Raw genomic sequence first — 20,077 nt, 5'->3', positions numbered from 1 at the left:
TATTGCTGCTTGCCTAAGCTTTGCTTAGCACAAGTAAGTGCACCTAATTGCCAGGGAGTTCATCCCAGATACTCAGTTGTAAATGTGACCAGACCTGCAACTGAGACATACCTCGCTAATTAGCCAAAATTATCTGTGTCAAGTTATGCCAAATTCATGGAAATTCCAATAAAGTTCCGGCTAACGTTCTGCAAAATGGACGGTCAAACTAGGTATGAAGTCATGTCAGCTGCAGAAATAATCTAATAGAAGCTTTCTTTCCAGTTTCAAGAACAAAAATTGAGGGAAATGGGGCCATAGTAGCAGGGGAATAAAGTATATAATCCTTCTTCCACTTGCTAGTTACATTTCTGTTAACATTTTATTCATTCAGTTAATATATAATCTACATCAGCTCTAGTATTAAAGTCAGTAATCCAAATAATTAACATTCAGATCTGATGACAGGGCTCAAGATGTTGTTCAATGTTTTTATTGTTCTGCAATCAATAAAACAACTTGATTCTTTATATCTCATTTGTTTTCTCTAGACTGATGCAAATAGTGCAGCCCACACACATTTTTCCTCAGAAAGCTTCTAGGAATGGTATATATGCTGCTGCCTCCATGTTTTAACTTGTAGTAACCTTTCAGGTAATTGCATGGATAAATATTAGTTGTCTTTCCTTGTTATGTGAGTTTTTTCCCTTGAAGAATTTGCACATCTTCTTGCATCTTTAATTTATGCTGTCATCGAATCCATGTAAAACTCATACAGGCACCGACATTTCCTCACACTTAAATTTCGGTTAATGAATAGAACCACTTTAATTAGTGGACACATATGCAATATGTATATTTCACAGACACTAACAATAAAAGGAATGGTGAACAAAAGTTATATTCACTATAACTCCAAAGAATTCAATAATAAATTATATCAAAGTAACAAAAATGTACATGCTTGTGGACCAAGAAATGTTATCTACTTCTGTTATACGTTTTACAATATGAGGTATCTGCAATATTAACCCCTTGCATGCTTTGTACTCTTAAATTTTTCAGGACAAATAAAGCACAAAATGAGCCTCAAACTTCTCTTCTGGTCCAGCTCCTTAATATCACTCCAATTGCAAATTTTTGATTCCTCTCTGCAGCTTCAAACCAGATTTGGTACTTAGGCATTGTAGTATTGGCTGTTACGCTCTGTGTTATAGATTTGAGTTGTTAGCTTTCCCTATTCTCGGGTATAGTTAAATTACATTAAACTCATACCTTATTCAGCTGAAATCAAACTCAGGATGGTGGGAATAACCTTTCAGATTATAAGTCAGATAATTACAGCTTCTGGAAATTCTCCGGACTGTGCAAATACTCAAATTATTGGCTTATTGCTTCTGAGTCTTCATTCGTTCTGCAATATATGTTCTGTAGGATACAAGTTTTCTCCCATATTACAAATCTATCTAGACAATCTGAAGCTTTAATTAAAATGTGCATGGACATCTTCCTTAGTTCAATGAAACCAATCAAGGGGTTTTAGAAATATCCAGATCTCTTAAATCAGATCTTTTAATTCTCTTGAGAATTCACAATTAGAAAAAAGCATCAATCAGAAGGGAAATCAATTATAGTAGGAATATTTGCAATTGGAAAATCACTGGAGGAAAGAAATCATAGTGAGCAGGGGATAAGAGGGTTAAAGCATATGAAAGATATTCAGTACGGCTATCTAAAAGAGAATTACAATACATACTGAAGAAAACTGGATCCCACAGCAACAAATATTCAACAATCCCACACACTACACCAGAACACAGACAGAGTTCTAGCTCCTGTGATTTCATTCTTGGAATAGCCCTTTGCCTGTAGGGCCCAATTCAGATATTTGAGTTCGGTGCTGAGAAATTGAGCTTCACAATTCTGATATGCACAGTGTACCAGTGTTTTGATTATGCCTCTTTTTTGTTTTGGGTGGCGGTTGGAGTTTTTGTGTAGGTACCAGTCTGTGTGGGTGGGCTTTTTTTAGACCTTGTGTCCCAATAAGAGGTCAGGTTTGTGTATGATCATGACAGCTGAAAATCCCTGAAATACGCTGGACATGAAATCCTATTTCAAAACACAGAATTATTGGACAACAGCAGCAATCTTTATGTTAGACTACACAGGGAAGCCATTGAAATCCACAAACACCAGCACAGCTTCAACAAAAAAGAAGAAAGTATAAAACTCAACAAAGCCTGGCTCCCAGCACTGAAAAATACAGCCTGCAAAAAGGTCAATGAACTCTACCCAACCGCAAGGACCGGTGGTTACTGCACACAAAATACTAGCTAACGACACCCATCAATCACAGTGACATATCATCTCCACCCCTTATCACAACTATACATACAAAACAAAAAACACCCCGATCATCATAATCACCCATCTCCTGAAAAGAACAAAGCCTGATCCCACAGCTACAAATACTCAACAATCCCATACACTACACTAGAACACAGACAAAGTTCTAGCTCCTGTCCTCTGAAAATGCCAGCCACAGAGACTGGCAAAATGTTAGGAAGAAAAACCTCCAGAATACAGCCAAACAGCTTGAAAAACCTATAGCAACCATATTTAAATTAAAGCTAAATTTACTTCAGAAGAGGACAATCAGGTTCAAACCTGGCTGATCTTTTATGGAATTTGGGATTCAGATGTAGTACTTTATGCCATACTCATTCAAATAGTTCCATTAGGAAGATCGGTTTAGGCATTATACCATCTGGATTCACCAACAGACTTAGAGAAGGAACATTTAGACATGGCCCTTCCACCACTACTTTGCTCAGACAAACAGGGAAGTGTCTGAAGATGAAGGTTTGCTCCTTTTTTGTAGGTTGTACATAGATGTGAGACTTCCCAAAAATCCGGAGTGTTGCTCTTTTGCACAGCCTGTATGCTAGCTGGACCCTTCTTTTCTTTCTACTCACTATTGCTTGTGTGAGAAAAATGACAACGAAGTGGATAGGTCCAGGATCTTATTTCTAAGCATGTTGATAAACCCAGGGATTATAGCCCTGTATTCGCGAAGGCTTTCACGGCCGGGATCTAATGGTTGTTGTGGGTTTTTCGGGCTCTTTGGCCGTGTTCTGAAGGTTGTTCTTCCTAACGTTTCACCAGTCTCTGTGGCCGACATCTTCAGAGGACAGCTTCTGAACTAAGAGTGCTGTCCTCTGAAGATGCCGGCCACAGAGACTGGCGAAACGTTAGGAAGAACAACCTTCAGAACACGGACAGAGCCCGAAAAACCCACAACAACTATTATAGCCCTCTTCAGGCTTTACCAGCCTTTATATTCATCAACACATTTAAGAGAGCATCCAGCCCCACACACTTCTGCTATCTGGGTCCAATCCTGTAGGTTTTGCTCTCATTCATAATCAACACAAATGGAAACATAATAAAAATTATGAAAAATGAAAGTCTTCTAATTATAAAAGTATTGTTGCATATAAAAAAGTCATATCACAAGGCATGAAGCCATGTCACAATGTAATTTCCTTTAATTTATCTTTCTACAACCAGGTGCCTACTCCAGTCATTGGCTAATAACAGCTACTGGACTGTTACTCCATAACCGGAGTCCAGTACAATTGGAGAGTATCACTTAGGGAAGTCTGATCTAGTTCTACTTCTCTTTTCTTTTTTAGAGTTTTAATTAATCCCATGTGCTTTTTCCCCATCCTGCAAGGATCATTTTCACAGAGTTCATTAAAATGCCATGAGGGTACGATCTGTTTATAATCATTTAAGGAACCAAAGTATGGCATGAAGTTGGTGAAGAGTCATATAGAAAACCAGAAGCTAAATGGGTTTCATTAATTTGAAATATTCATAGCAGGATGTAGCTATTTCAGTTTGCAAGAAAGCATGCCAGAAAAACCTAGAGATCACTGGGTTACTTCTGTTGGATATATAGGAATGTATTTGACAATCTCTGGGAGTAGAAGCAGGGTAACTATAAAAAAAACCACTTCATCCTAGATGCTTTGATTTAAGAACCTTCAAGAGAACTGGAAACTTGTTCACTCCTCTCTTAAGGTAAATATTATTCTCCTTCTATTCTTACATTTTCTGCCTACTAGAGTACCACTTAATAACATAGAATACATCATTCCAGACAGTTATTAGAGTTTTGAGGCAGCTAGATGGTGCAGTTCTTGAATTATCCATGTATACATGCTGTTTCTCAGGTAGAATGCAAGTTTTAGAATACTGAGAGTTATGAAGTTGGAAGGAGAGGCAGGAAATAAGAGTTAAGCAGCTTAGTAGAATGTGAATATAGTTAGCCTTTTCTGTTTTTTCTCTCTCTAGTTAAACTCTATTTTAACTCTGAAAGGGTTTCTGGAATCTACTGAGTCTCCTCAAAACAGGGAGGAGATTCTTGTCATTAGATCATGAACCTCCATGGAGGGAAGCAACAATATAGGGAGGCTGAACTAGTAACACAAGTTGCCTTCCTTGTATAATTATTTTTAGTAAATTGTAGAACATCTTAATGAAGTTTGTTCTTCATTCACGATATATTTTAGGGTCTTTTCCACTCTCAAAGGCACCTCACCATTCCTTGGCTCTGTATTTGTCTCAAATTGAGATACATCTCCACTGGAAGAATTAGGAGATTACCTTGTGGTGATCATTAAACTGTCATTTGACAGTCATGGAACCAAATGGAAATGTTGTGGTCCCAGGAAAGGAAAATGTTTTGCACATGGAGTGAAAGCTGAGGTCTAAAGAACTTCAATAACTTTTAAATATCTGTATATACTGAGTATCAGAACTCAACTCCCCAGTTTAGCCTGGATACTCCCAGGGAATTGTCCATCAAAGCTCACATTTAAAAAATATTACAGTTAGTCTTTAAAATGCCACCACATTTTTTCATTTTTTTTAAAAAAAACTTTTTTAAATTTTTGTTTTACCTATAATGCTTGCACGAACTAACACGCTCACCCCCTTTCTACAACTAGAACCAGGGAATTGTCTATCCCTAAACACCACTCCCCTTCCAGACATCAACTTTTCAGTTTATCACAGCTTATTTTGCTTTTCCTCACATGTAATAGTGCTCAAAAGTTAATGCTAAACACTTTCCTTAAAATATGTTTCATTATTTCGGATGTTCAGTGCATGGTGTGATTCTTAGGTATTCATATGAATTATATCCCACATTTCCTTTGCAAAGTTTGTATCAGGTGTCCAATAGCATGGGAGCAGAGGTCAAACATTAAATTGTACAGCTGAATAAGAAGGAGTTGCTGATAAGAATCTTTTGCAAATAATATTTTTAATTGATTATATAGGTGTGTAACTACCTGGAAACTTAAGTGTAGAACCACCGCAATGCCCACCACAACAGTTAGGTGGTGTACAAAAAATGAAAGTCACACTACAGGTGATATTAAATTTGTTTCAACCATTTTATTAGAAATGCAAATAGCAAGAGGGGTGTCTAGTCAGGCTTAGTATTATAGGGGATGAGAAGATGAAGTTAAAATGTTTTCCTTCCCCAATGTTATTTGCGTTACAGGGGATATTGCAGTAGGACCCATCCAAGTGCAAATATTGCCTATAAGAGTGGTCATAATGACCAGATAGGTGGGATATAAATAGAAAAAATAAATAAGGGATGGGTTTTTTTCACTAAGAGAATTTCAGGTGGGAACAGCATTAAATCCACATTGGTCCCCTCACATGCTTGAACCACTTCTAATGGTGAATACAGTGTGGCCGTAGCAATTAGCTAGGCTTAGAGTTGTACAAAATAGGAAGACAATAATATCAAACAAAATAATTTTAATGTGCTTTGGCCTAAATCCAATTGTTAATCCCAGTTGATGGGATCAGCTACAAAGACCCATTCAAGTAGTTGAATTCACATAAATATAAGTAAGGTGTAATTCATTTAATGAGTCTATTTAAGCACTAAGAATTGGATTTAGCCCATTAAATTCAGCTTGGGTAACAAAAATCTGAATGAACAAAAGTGAAATTATAACTTAACTTCTACTAAAAAATAAAATGAAGAGAAAATATGAACCAATGTCCAATTTACTGAAGGGTATGCTTTTTTTTTCCAGTAGAGGGTAATGAAACAGTCCTTTCCCATCTTTATAAGACCATTGCAAAGTGATAATTTATTCTTATTCAAAAATCAGAAATATGTGATTTGTTTCTCCAGATGCAGGTCAATGCTTATGAAACATGGCAGAATCAAACAAGTGTTACAGAATTCATCTTGTTGGGGTTTGGAAAGCTTGAACAATTCAAGATGTCTCTTTTTCTGGTGTTTGGTGTGATCTACTTTATGACTGTAGGTGGAAACATCCTCATTGTTACCTTGGTTGCAGTCGATCAGCATCTTCACATTCCCATGTATTACTTCTTGGCAAATTTGTCTTGCTTGGAAATTTGCTATAGTTCAACGATCCTGCCAAAGATGCTGACAGATTTTCTCTCTGGTGACAAATCCATTTCTTTGGAGGGCTGCTTCACACAGTTGTTTTGTTTTGGCTGTCTAGCCATTGTTGAATGTTATATTTTGTCAGTGATGTCTTACGATAGGTATGTTGCAATCTGTAATCCACTTCATTATGCAACCATTATGAATGTTAGAGTCATTCTATACTGCATTGTAGCATCTTGGTTATGTGCAGCATCTATTTTAGTTATCATCATATCCCTAGTGTCACAATTATCCTTTTGTGGCCCCAAGGAAATTGACAATTTCTTTTGTGATTTTGGCCCGCTACTCCAACTTGCTTGCAGTGATACAAGTCACATCAGATTGCTAGCTCTCATCTTTGGATCGATTGATATCCTACCTCCTTTCATATTAACTGTCTCATGCTATGTTTGCATTATTGCTGCTGTCTTAAGAATTCAATCCACCACTGGAAGACAAAAAGCTTTTGCCACTTGTTCCTCTCACCTCATCGTTGTCACCATTTTCTATGGAACTCTAATGATTGTCTACCTTTTACCAAACATTAGTACATTTAGAGATCTTAAAAAGGTGTTCTCTGTTCCATATACAGTCTTGACTCCCTTGGTCAATCCATTCATATACAGTCTAAGAAACAAAGAAGTGAAGCAGTCACTGAAGAGAGTTCTGAGTAAATCCACTTGTTTTCCTGAAAAAATGAGATGGAGCTCTCTTCCTGCATTTGGCTATAACATCAAACCATAGTTTGTTTTAACTAAGGTTCATTGTACAAGCTAAGGTACAACTCATAAAGGGGCAAAGAGATTCCAGTTTGTTTCACTTAATGTTGGTTTGTTGTTACCCTGCCTCCTGCAAAACCCTGTCTCTTACTCTGAACGTCTTTGCAGTGGCTGATAAATAGTATGAATTCACCATAACACTCATCCTTTAAGAGTTGGTCAGTTGCTAAAATGGGATAGAAGACAGAAATGGTCTTGCTTTTTCAGATTTTCAGTTGTTATGTGAATGTTCTAGCCAAATACAATCCTCAAGCACTGTTTTGTTCTCTGATTTCTAGACAAGGCCTACGGTAGGATTCAGGCAAAGTTCTTTCATTTCCTTTTCTGAAGATGCTAGAGACTGAATATGGACCTTGTGAATGCAAAGCATGTGCTCTACCACTAATGGATGGCCTTTGTCAATATAGATATGCTGCCTAAGTATCTGCTGTAGCAAATTATGGGTGTTGCTAGACTTGAGGTCTATAAACTGGTTTCAAATCATGCCTATGTTGGACTCCTGTGTTATTTGCTTGAAATGTGTAGCTTTCATTTCCTTAAAAGGGAAGAGGGAAAGAGGAAGGAGATTTAAACATTTAACGTCACGAAAGGAAATGGGGAATTGAGAGAGGGGTTCGAAAACTGGATCTCATTGTGGAACAGTAAATGAACTTCTGAAGGGTGAAAGGGGTGTCTTCCATTTTTCTTACAGCTACTTTCTCCTCCTCTGTCCTTTATTGCTTGCTTCTATTGAATTAGGAAATAGTAGAAGATACATAACACAGGATAAGAAACATGGAGGTCCCTTCATGCCACTGTTTTCCTCACCGTCTCTTCCATTCCTTCCTTTACTTTCTGATAGGGGATGTGCAGAAATTAATTTGATTGCAGTTTTGTAGCTCACCTTATTCCAAATAAGTTTGAAGAACACGGGCATTATAAAAAGTCTCACAGAGAATTCTGTACAGCAGAGAAAGTTATATAGATACTGTCGAGTCTTAAGTCAAGGGGAGAACACATATGCAAGTAAAAGGTACATAAAATCCATCTATTTTGTAAAATGAGCATACAAATATGTACAAACATCTGTATGAGAACTGGAACAATTGCAATTTGACATCAATCTCTGTCAGCATGAACATAGAAGTTTGAAGAAATGTGATGGGTTTTACAGATGCACTCAATGCCTGCTCTTAGTTACTCGTTGATCTGTGGTCTTTTGAAGCATCCTTGACTGCTTCAGCCACACTCTCCTGTTGACTGACAACATCCAGCCATCTAGCTGATTTTATTCTCCACTCCTCACAGCTTGTATTTCTGCCATTGCAAATGGAAATGAAAATATTAAGAGGTTGATAACAATGAAATGCCTCTGCTTGGACTTTCATTCCCCTGTGCATTTTGTAGGGGTCTGTTCAGCATTCACTCTTGCATGGAGTTCACCCATCAATGTTCTCTATATGGCTTTGTCCTTGGACTGCCTTGCACAAATCTGCAAGTGATCAGCATGTGAAAATAAAAGTAGGTGTTTGCAAGAGCTGGGCAAGGCAGCTGAGGACAGGACATTTTGGAGAGCACTCATTCATATCACTATAAGTCAGAGGTGACTTGGTGGCACATAATAACAACATAATCCATTTAACAATTATTTGTGTGAGAATTGTGTAGTAATATGTATGGGTACAGTTGGTTCCTTTAGGTGCTTCAGAAGAAGGATGTATCCCTTTCACTGTCTCATGCCGTCATTTTGTTTTAAGGATAAGCCAAGCAGCCCCTTGATAGCTTCTGACATATGTTTGTCCACCCATTATGAGCAAGAGCAGCAGTACAGAGTCTCATTTAACCATCTCACCATGTGTTCAGGTTATATTGGAATCATCAGCCACAATGTCTGCACATAGCCTCACTGTGACAGACAGCCCACATGTCACTCCTGTCAGTCATTGTAGAGCTCTAGTGCAGGAGCCTATGACAGGACAGGAGGGGCAGAGTCAACAGAAATGAGAGAGACAGAGAGTCAGTTAGGGACAAGACTGTGAAGTGTTTAGACAAGATATTGGACAGTTGGTGTGTTAGAGAATATTAAAGAGTTAAAAGGAATTTGAAGTACATAGACAGTCAAAATATATTGAGACCTTGATTAAAGTAAATGAATACAAGCAAGCTTACATGTAATTAACTCCACATTTATTGAATGAATAATAATAGAACATCCATAATTTTCCTTCTGTGATTTACTTACTACTCCATAAAGAAACCTTGCTATATTTGGCAGCAAGAGTGTGAGATTCATAATTGACATAGTGAGGATAATATCCTCTGGTGGCAGCGAAAAAGGGGAAAAGAACAAGTCGTGTCCGAAAGTGAACTTGTGTGAGTGGGAAAATATACAGGGTACACTGGGGGTGTGCAACACTCACTAATAAATGAATACTGAGATCACTAAGGATGTGCAGCATCCATCTTTAATCCTTGTCTGTATAAGAACATATAGGTGCCTAACTGGAGACACTGAAACCTGATCATTTTCTGGGTCTATTGTACTTGTACATTTCTGGTTCTCTTTGAATTTTGATCCTGTGAATGGAATTTACAAATGACATGTCAAATCATATATTTAGTGGTGAAAGCAAAATAGAAAGACTTCTGACTAGCACTAGTCTTCAGAGCTGAGTATTTTTGTTCTTAATTTTCTTTTCTTTTTTCCAGTGCCAGGAGAAATCCCCACTCATAATGCAGCAACACAAAGGGGAGTGAATGAGACACTTTAAGAAGATAGGATTTCTTAGATTTATTTTATTTTATTTTATTTTATTTATATCCCGCCTATCTGGTCGATATGACCACTCTAGGCAGCTTACAAAAACATAATACAACAACAACAACAACAACAACAACAACAACAACAACAATAAGAATAATAAGAATAATAAGAATAATAAGAATAATAAGAATAATAAGAATAAGAATAAGAATAAGAATAAGAATAAGAATAAGAATAAGAATAATAAGAATAATAAGAATAATAATAGGAATAAGAATAAGAATAAGAATAAGAATAAGAATAATAATAATAATAATAATAATAATAATAATAATAATAATAATAATAATAATAATAATAATAATAATAATAATAATAAGAAGAAGAAGAAGAAGAAGAAGAAGAAGAAGAAGAAGAAGGAGAAGGAGGAGGAGGAGGAGGAGGAGGAGGAGGAGGAGAATTATATTAAATAGTAAAAGCTTCAAGATGGGGAAAAATTAAAATATAACTAGAAAGGAAAAAGAAAAGAGGAACAAATATTAACTAGATTCCTTCTTCTAAAGCAATACAGGAAGTCTTCCCTTCTGTACACTTTCTATCTTTTCTGTCTCCACCTGTGCTTCTTGTTCTCTACCTGTGCTTCTAAAAGTAGTGACTGAGTGACAGTATAGATCTGGAGCAATGGCATCAATATCTTTGCAGCAGGAAAGGCAGCAAAGGTTCATTTCTAAGGCAAGAAACAAACATTAGAAATAGCCTGCATTTAGATCTGAGAACATATTAATATTGCAGAAAAGTGTTTGAGGCAATCTTTCTATGTTACTGAAATCAATTCAGAGGATTCCCTTGCGTAAATCATGAAAAGCAATCACCAAACAAAGTAAGCTAACTTGGACAATATTGATAGAGAAGCTCATGCTGCAACACTCAGATGCTTGTATTAGTCAAAAATTTAACTCTTCCAGTCATGGACTAGCTGTAACATCTGTTTCTGGCCCAAGGTAAAGAGCATGCACCTGAGAGTCTTCCTTTATTCTTCTTTCTTTCCCTTCACTTTTAATAATGATGTATAAATACAGTGGTGCCTCGCTTAACGATGTTAATTGGTTCAAAAAAACCACATCGCTATGGGAAAACATCGCTAATCGAAACACGTTTTCCCATAGAGATGCATTGAAAACCGGTTAATCCATTCCAATGGGAACGGATTAGCGTCCTTAAGCGAAAATGGCCATAGGAAACATTGCTAAGCGAAACAATGTATCCCCCATTGGAATGCATTGAAGCCTATTCAATGCATTCCAATGGTTTTGGGATGTCTGTTTTTGCAATTTTAAGTGTGTCTTAAAAGGTTCAAAAACGGTTTTAAATGCTTGGGATCGTTAGTGCACCTTCTAAAACGTGTGCAAACTTAATTTGGCTTTGTTCTGAGATCTGGGCACTCATTTTACTGACCTTGGAAGGATAGAAGGCAAAGTCAACCTTGAGCTGGCTACCTGGGATTGAACCCTGGGTTATGAGCACAGTTTTGGCTACAGTACAGCAGTTTAACCACTGCAGCACAAGGCTACTTGATTTTAATTATGTATAGCTTTGTCTGTAATATATATATGGGTTAGAGATGGGGACAAATTAAAAAATGGCGATTCATTTTGATCCGTTATTCTTCAAGGTTAACAGATCAATGAATATACGAATATTCTTCGGCGAATGATGGATCAATCTTTTGATTCATCTGCACTTTAAATGGCTATAACAATAATAAAGAGACACCAAATTTACAGAAAAGCTTCTTCAGACACTTTTCTACAACTCCTGAAAGGTTGGTGATCACAGGCCTCAGTTATATAGTAACAAAGAGGACCCCCCAGGAAAGTTCTCCCCAGGTACTTAGAGAGTCCACACTCACAATGGAGCTTCCTATGTCTTTCCCCAACACGCCTGCCAACTCTGGTGAAGATTGGATATCGGACATATCAGTTATTCACCCACAAACTGGGTCCCGCCAGGAGAGTTTACCCCACGGCACAGAAGCCCATTCTGCCTACCGGCCACCGATCAGCTGATCAGAAGTTGATAGGCAGCCACCCCAACAGCCTATACCACACCCCCTTCCTTTGCCTACCTTAGCCCCCACCCCATTCCCACCAACACCCCCTTACTTTACTTACTGAAAAAGAGAGACTGGCTGCCCTTGCAAAGATGGCAGCTGTGGCTTCATGTAGGGTAGGAAAGCTGCAGCTGCCATCTTTGCAAAGGGCAACCTGGATTCCCTTAAGGCAGCCTAAGGGAATCCAGGCTGCCCTTTGCAAAAATAGCAGTTGCAACTTCTCTACCCTAAATGAAGCCGCAGCTGCCATCTTTGCAAGGGCAGCTAGTCTCAATTTTTACATGTGTGGCTCCGAGGCCAGAAGACCTCAACAGCAGCGATTAAGGTAAGAGGGTTTCGGTGGAGGTGGGGTGGCATGGTGTGGTGTGGGGCCTAAGGTAGGGAAAGGAAAGGGGTGGGGGTAGGCTGTGGTATTGGGTGGCTGTATGTGGGGGTGGCTGCCTTTCTGCAGCTGATTAGTTGATTGGCGGCCAGTAGGCAGAATTTTTTTTGTTTTTGTTTTTAATACAAAGGACGAATAAAAAGGGTTAAATATTCATCCCTTCACATTCGTGGGGTTCTCTGGAACCCACAAATATGGATCAATGAATATTTAACGAATCGGCTATATTTGTCGGAAAAAGCTATCTTTTATATTTGTCCCCATTGTGACAAACCCAGACCTACTGGGATCTGCCACACTTTAACTAAGCTGCCACCAACCATTCCCTGTAAGAAGTCACACAGACCAGGGATGGATTTTTAAACAAATAAAAGAACAAGGTTTATTTAAATACAACACACAGGGAAAATAAAATAATCAGGTGAATAAGATAAAGTAACGTGGCTTAGTTTCACTCTTACATACACAAAGTTTGGTTCACACAGAACCCTTAACTTGAAGCACAGACCCTGAACCTATCAGTTCTGGCTAACCAACAGACACCTGAACCTATCAGGTTGGTACTCTGACACACAGTAGTACCCTGTCTGACACACAGACTCCCACACCAGCTTCTTCTTCCCAGCTGCTGCTTCGTCACATCCCAGCGTCTCCCCTTCTCCACACACGCATCACATATATATATACAGTACAGCCCCTCCTCCTGATGTCCCGCCTTCCACTCCCCATAGGATGGAACTTTCCCTCCAAACCCATGACAGACAGGTAACATCAGTGCTGTATGTAACACCTCCCCTCTTTATAAGTTGTTTTGTAGGGGGAAAGCTAACGTGCTTTTCACCAAAAAACAACCTGGATAAAACACACAACAACAGTTATACATACCATATCATACTTACTTATACTTACATTCTAAGTTAACCATAGCAATTAGGCATTTAAACATTTACCATATACATTACATCAATTTACCTTTATTCATACAAACCAAGTTCAAAAAACAGGTACATTTAACTTTTTGTCATCAATATATATACATAGTCCATGTTTCTTTCGCCGTCTTCATTCTTCAGGTCTTCTTGACAAGGCGTCAGCAACACAGTTCACTGACCCTCTGACCACCTTCACTTCAAAGTCATAGTCCTGTAGGTTTAAAGCCCACCTCATAAGTTTGCTATTGTGGGTTTTCATTGTCTTTAACCATTGCAGTGGTGAATGGTCAGTGCACAGAACAAAATGTCTTCCCCAGATGTAAGGCTTGGCCTTCTGGATCGCGTAGACTATGGCCAAACACTCCTTCTCCACGGTTGCCAAATGTCTCTCACCTTTTTGGAGTTTCCTACTCAGGTAGGACACTGGATGCTGGTCACCATTCTCGTCCTCCTGGCAAAGAACTGCTCCTACCCCGCTGTTAGACGCATCGGTGTAGATGATGAACTCCCGGTCGAAGTCTGGAGCACGCAGCACTGGATAGTTGACGAGCGCCTCCTTCAACCTCTGGAACGCCGCCTCACAGTCGCTGGTCCATGGGATGCGGTCATCAGCCTTCTTCCTCGTCAGATCGGTCAGCGGAGCCGCAATCTCGCTAAACCTCGGGATGAACTTTCTGTAGTAGCCCACCAACCCAAGAAATGATTTGACTTTTTTCTTGGTGTTGGGTCTGGGCCAATCACGAACCGCTTCTATCTTGGCCTCTAGGGGTTTTATCACTCCTCCCCCTACCATGTGACCCAAGTATTTTATTTCTGGGCTACCCAGCTGACACTTGCTGGCCTTTACTGTTAGCCCTGCTGCACTTAACCTCTGCAGCACTAATTCCAGGTGTATCAGGTGATCTTCCCAGGTATTACTGAAGATCCCTATGTCGTCAATGTAGGCCACTGTAAAGTCACTGAGCCCTGCCAAGGTCTGGTCCATCAGCCTTTGGAATGTGGCTGGTGCATTTCTGAGACCAAAGCTCAGGACTCGAAACTCATAGAGACCAAAAGGGCTGCAAAAGGCAGTCTTTTCTTGATCCCTGGGATCAATTCTTAATTGCCAATATCCCTTTACCAGGTCCAATGATGAGATGAACCGACAACCCCCTATGGTTTCAATCAGGTTGTCTAGCCTGGGCATTGGGTAGGCATCAGGAGTGGTTACACGGTTTAATTTCCTGTAATCGACACAAAACCTAATGCTCCCATCAGGCTTGTCCACAAGGACTATCGGAGAGGACCAAGGACTAGAAGAGGGGACGATTATGTTCTCCCTAAGCATCTCGTCCAGCTCCTTCCGCACCTTGTCCCTATAGGGTCCCGTTACTTGGTATGGGGATACTGCTTGCGGGGGTGCATCCCCTGTGTGGATCCGATGCATCACTCCCTTCACTATCCCCGGCTTGTTGGAAAACACCTGTTGATATTTACTAAGCAGCATTTTTAGTTCTTGCTGCTGGTCTTGGGTGAGTGCAGGACTGATCTTTACTTCCTCTGGGTTGTATTTTACTTCCCCTCTGCCCTCCCAGAAGGGTAATTCAGCTTCCTCACTCTCAGCTGCTTTTATCGCAAATAAAACCCTCTGTTCCCCTCTGTAGTAGGGTTTTAGGGCATTCACATGAACCACCCTCCTTGCTTGGTTCTCCTCCTGCTCTATAAGGTAGTTCAGGTCTGACATCTTGGAAATGACCCTATATGGTCCTGCCCATTTGAGCTGCAGTTTATTCTCTCTGCAGGGCCTAAGCCAAAGCACTTCCTCCCCTGGGTCAAAGTGCCTCTCTCTAGCTTTGTGGTCATACCATGTTTTCTGTCTGACCTTCTGAGCTTGCAGGTTTTCTGCTGCCAGCTCTAGATTTCTCTTTAGGTCATTCATCAAGGTGTCTATGTATGTCACAACGTCTTGTGGGTCATCCTGGGTGATCTGCTCCCAATTTTGTTTGATCAAATCAAGGGGCCCTTTCACCCTTCTCCCAAATAAAAGTTCAAATGGACTGAACCCGGTACTGGCTTGTGGCACTGATCGATAAGCAAACAAAAGGGATTGCAGCTTCTGGTCCCAATTGTTTGGATTCTCTGCCAAGTAAGCCCTAATCATGCGCATTAGAGTCCCATTGAACTTCTCAGTTAACCCATTACTTTCAGGATGATAGGCAGTGGTTTCCTTGTGCTTAATTCCACAGATTTGCCATAAGCGTTTCATGAGCTTTGATGTGAACGATGCGCCCAAATCTGTGATTATTTCTGAGGCAAATCCCATCCTGGACATATACCCCACCAAGGCATCTGCCACTGTGTTAGTTTCAATGTTAGTCAAGGGTATGGCTTCAGGGTACCTTGTGGCATGGTCCACAATTGTGAGAATGAACCTGTTCCCCCTCTTTGTGGCCTTGGGCAAAGGTCCCACAATATCCACCCCTATGCATTTGAACGGAGTGTCAATCACAGGCAAAGGGCACAACTTTGCTTTGGTCCTGTCGCGGCTATTCCCCTGCCTTTGACACACATCACATTGTTTACAGAACTCCCTGATCTGTTTTCCTATGTCAGGCCAGTAGAAATTCTGTGTGATTCTCTGCTGTGTTTTGTTCACCCCTAAGTGTGCAGCAAACATGTCAGAGTGCCCCCTTTGTAAGATCATGGGGCGATACTTTTCAGGTACCACCAGCTGACTTCTGATCCCATCTCCCCCTTTTGAGATATTCCTCAGGGTCTCTCTATATAAAATCCCCTTTTTCTCCAGAAATCTCACTGGGGTTTCAGGTGTTAGCTGGGCGTCAGTCACCTGTTCAAAACACTTTTGGAGAGTGGCGTCTGCCTTTTGCTCTTGTCCAAATCGGCTGTCTGTGGTCAAGGTTTCCACCACAGCTTCTGAACTCCCCCCACCTGCTTCCGTCTCTGGCTCATCATTACCCCCCTGAACTGTCCCCGTGGTGGCTTGTGAGCGTGTAATCACTAGCACCCGTTTCACATGTTCAGCCAGGTCATTTCCCACGAGCACGGCTGCTGGCAGAGTCGATGAAATCGCTAGCCGCCAAACTCCCCTCCAGCCTTGAAAGTTGACAGGTACCTCTGCTATTGGCAGTGAGATTACCTGCCCCTCAATCCCTGCCACCTTCATGCTCTCATTTGGGATTACATATTCCCTAGGAATAATATCTGGATGGCACAGGGTCACCTGAGAACAAGTGTCCCGCAGCCCCCGATACTGACGGTCAAGTATTCCTACGTCCACCCCTGCTGTCTCAAACAACTGGGAATCTGTCCTCACCAACAGGCAGCGCCTGACTTCTACAAGAGGACCATTTTCCTCAGCCTGATCAGCAGATGTAGCTGTTCCAGATTGAGTCGCCATGGCAACAGGCTCCCTCAGTGACAATGAGCCTTGCTCTTTCTGGACACAGAACACAGCTTTTGGCTTGGTTCCACTAGAATCCTGAGGCACAATTCCTTTTAGCTGCTTTAATTTCTCACACTCTGAGATTAGATGGCCCTTTCCCTGACAGAAATAACATTTTCTGGCGTATTTTGAGTCTTTCTCATCTTGTTTTGGTTTTCCCTCCAAAATCTGAGGTCTTGGTTTCATGTCTGAGGGCTTCCCTTCACCATGGGCCCCTCCCCCTTGCTGGCTTTTCCCTGGTCCCTGAGAGTACTTAGGGTCCCATGTTTCCCTCATGTTTCCTTCAGAATAATTCAGGTTTTGTTGTGCCTTAACCTGTGTGCCTTCTTTTGGTTTCAGAATAGTTTGTGGCTTTATCTTTCTTTCACACTCATAAACCATATCCACTGCCACTTTGGATTGTAAATCTTTTCCCTCAGAAAACTCATCTATGCCGTATGCATCCTTAAAAACTTGCCTTAATAGAGTAAACCCAGACCTCTGTTTCTCTTTCAGTTGTTCAATATGTCTATTTTCCATTTGCTTAAATATATTGTCAATATTTTTCATCTCTTCCATATACCTATCCCAGTCATCATCCCTCTTGGATTTTTCCTCACTATTTATTTTCATTTGGCAAGTGGTGCAGCTTTGACAAAATTCTTTTATTTCTTTTCCCATTTTTGGCCAGTAGTACTTCTGGGATATTTTCTGCTTAGTCTTTGCCATCCCTAAATGTCCCGATAGGGTGTCTGTGTGACATTTTTCCATTACTTTCTTTCTATATTTAGAAGGAACTACAAGCAATTTTTCCTTCGTGGAGTTTATTAAGATCTCCCTACATAAAAGGCCTTCTTCACAATAATATCTCTCACGGTTCTCAGGGGTTACTGGACAATTGCTAACCATCTTAAAGCACTGCTGCAAGGTTGGATCTAGTTGTTGATCCCATTTGCTAAACTCAATAGAGTCTTCCCCCTTTGAGTTCTCCATTTCTATTTCTAACTGCCTCATTTGAACTTCATGCTGTTGGGCTATGAGCATTTTCCTGAGTTCTGGGTTCTGCTCTCCTGTGCTGTCACCCTGCACTGAGCCAAATTCATCCTCAGAACCTTGGTCAACCTGGGGGTCTTTCACTTCACCCATTTCTGCCATTTGGCTTCGAGTCAAGGGCATAATCCCCCCTCAGAACAGGCTGCTTTAAAAAGTCAAGCCTCAAAATAAAACGACCACTTTTTTTTTTTCCTTTTGCCTCAGAACCAGCTTTCCCTAGAGATTGCTGCTGTCCTTCAGCACTTAACTTGCAACTGTAGCAAGTTGGAGTCTACCCCCCTCTGCTGGGCCTCTCAGCAGGCAGGCTAGATCACTGTTACTACGCAGTTTTGCCTCAGCTTTTTTCCCGCCAAAACCAGGCTGCCTCAGAGCACCTTAATCTAGTCTCCCCAGTTGGCACGTTCTTCCACTAGCGCACCTCCCCGTGAGGTACACCTAGAAGATTACCTACGCGCCTCAGATTGTCCCTGACTAGACCCCCCTTGCTCTGGGCACACTTGCCAAGGCTTTGCTGGACCACTGGACAACTGGACCAGTCGTATCCCACCGCTGCCACCAATCAATGTGACAAACCCAGACCTACTGGGATCTGCCACACTTTAACTAAGCTGCCACCAACCATTCCCTGTAAGAAGTCACACAGACCAGGGATGGATTTTTAAACAAATAAAAGAACAAGGTTTATTTAAATACAACACACAGGGAAAATAAAATAATCAGGTGAATAAGATAAAGTAACGTGGCTTAGTTTCACTCTTACATACACAAAGTTTGGTTCACACAGAACCCTTAACTTGAAGCACAGACCCTGAACCTATCAGTTCTGGCTAACCAACAGACACCTGAACCTATCAGGTTGGTACTCTGACACACAGTAGTACCCTGTCTGACACACAGACTCCCACACCAGCTTCTTCTTCCCAGCTGCTGCTTCGTCACATCCCAGCGTCTCCCCTTCTCCACACACGCATCACATATATATATACAGTACAGCCCCTCCTCCTGATGTCCCGCCTTCCACTCCCCATAGGATGGAACTTTCCCTCCAAACCCATGACAGACAGGTAACAACCCACAAATATGGATCAATGAATATTTAACGAATCGGCTATATTTGTCGGAAAAAGCTATCTTTTATATTTGTCCCCATCTCTAACATGGATCACTGGAAACACAGTTCTCCCAATGGGGGGAAATATTGTTCATTTGTCATGGTTGCAGGTTAAAGTATTTACAGAAGCATGTAATTAATTCCCTAGATACCTCAAATTAAGCTTTTTTGCACCAGTGATACTGATTCAGTTCAGGATGTATTTAAGCACTGTGCTTGTGTTTGTGTGTGTGTGCACACCTGCGTTTGGAAAATTGATGAGACCACATTTTCTACTACATTCCCTTCAGCTTCTTCTAATTCTGTAAGTTCTAAATGTACAACACTCAAAATAATTGGCATCAAGACTGGCTAGCACTTAAGAAAATATTAATAGAAAGGAATTATACTTGAGGACATTATTTCGAACAAGGTATGTTAACAAAGAAATAAGAAATGTTGAAGGTTTTTAGCAGCATGCTTGTCCAATCTGATGTCAAGGCCAGTCCAGGGGTTTTGGAATGTACGTCATTCAGCATAGAGTGATTTGTGTTCTATTCAGTTTGTACTCCAGATTTGAGCCAACTTGTATGCCTTCAGTTGGTTTATATTGGAAACCAAAGAGGCAGTAGCTTCTTTCTCTGGACAGTGATCTGTAAAAGCTATCAGAGGATAGATCCTCAGGAAAACAGTAAATCTGTCAGGTTCAGAGAGCTTGTGTACAAGGGACTTTTCAAGTTTGCTTGTTTAGAAAAAGAAGGAAGAAAGGAAAAAAAAGAAAATCTTTTCTCAATCCACACAGTTTACCCTTTAGCATCATAGCAACCATGGAACACAACTTTAAAAATAGAAAGGCCTGCTATTCTAGAAGCAGCATTCTGAGAATTTTATATCACACTCTGAGCTTGTTTTCCACAACTGTTAAAAAGCTCAGTGAGTTAGGTATCTGGCTGAGGAGCCAGAGGTTAGGACTTCCCCCACTGTTTCTCCCAGGAAAAGAGTCAGGCCGTGTGGCTTTGGAGAAGCTGCATTGTCCCAGGAATGACCCCAGAAGAACATAAACGAGTTCTGAGTACATTCTACCTAGAAAATCCTAAA

At 40.5% G+C, this 20,077-nt stretch overlaps 1 protein-coding gene across 1 annotated transcript; it reads left to right on the top strand.

The window, feature by feature from the left end:
* The first annotated feature begins 5,023 nt into the window (after positions 1-5,023).
* Positions 5,024-7,213, top strand: LOC144583845 (olfactory receptor 10A7-like). The gene has a single exon (XM_078378746.1). It carries the CDS (start codon positions 6,206-6,208, stop codon positions 7,211-7,213), a length of 1,008 nt encoding a protein of 335 aa, XP_078234872.1. The 5' UTR covers positions 5,024-6,205.
* The last annotated feature ends 12,864 nt before the right edge of the window (positions 7,214-20,077 follow it).

The sequence above is a fragment of the Pogona vitticeps genome, chromosome 6, assembly GCF_051106095.1.
Source record: "Pogona vitticeps strain Pit_001003342236 chromosome 6, PviZW2.1, whole genome shotgun sequence".
In the NCBI taxonomy this organism is placed as follows: Eukaryota; Metazoa; Chordata; class Lepidosauria; order Squamata; family Agamidae; genus Pogona; species Pogona vitticeps.
This window is presented reverse-complemented; position numbering and strand designations above follow the sequence as displayed.

What these genes read in the sequence shown, in the direction of transcription:
- LOC144583845 (XM_078378746.1), top strand. Translation starts at nt 6,206, where the DNA reads ATGCAGGTCAATGCTTATGAAACATGGCAGAATCAAACAAGTGTTACA.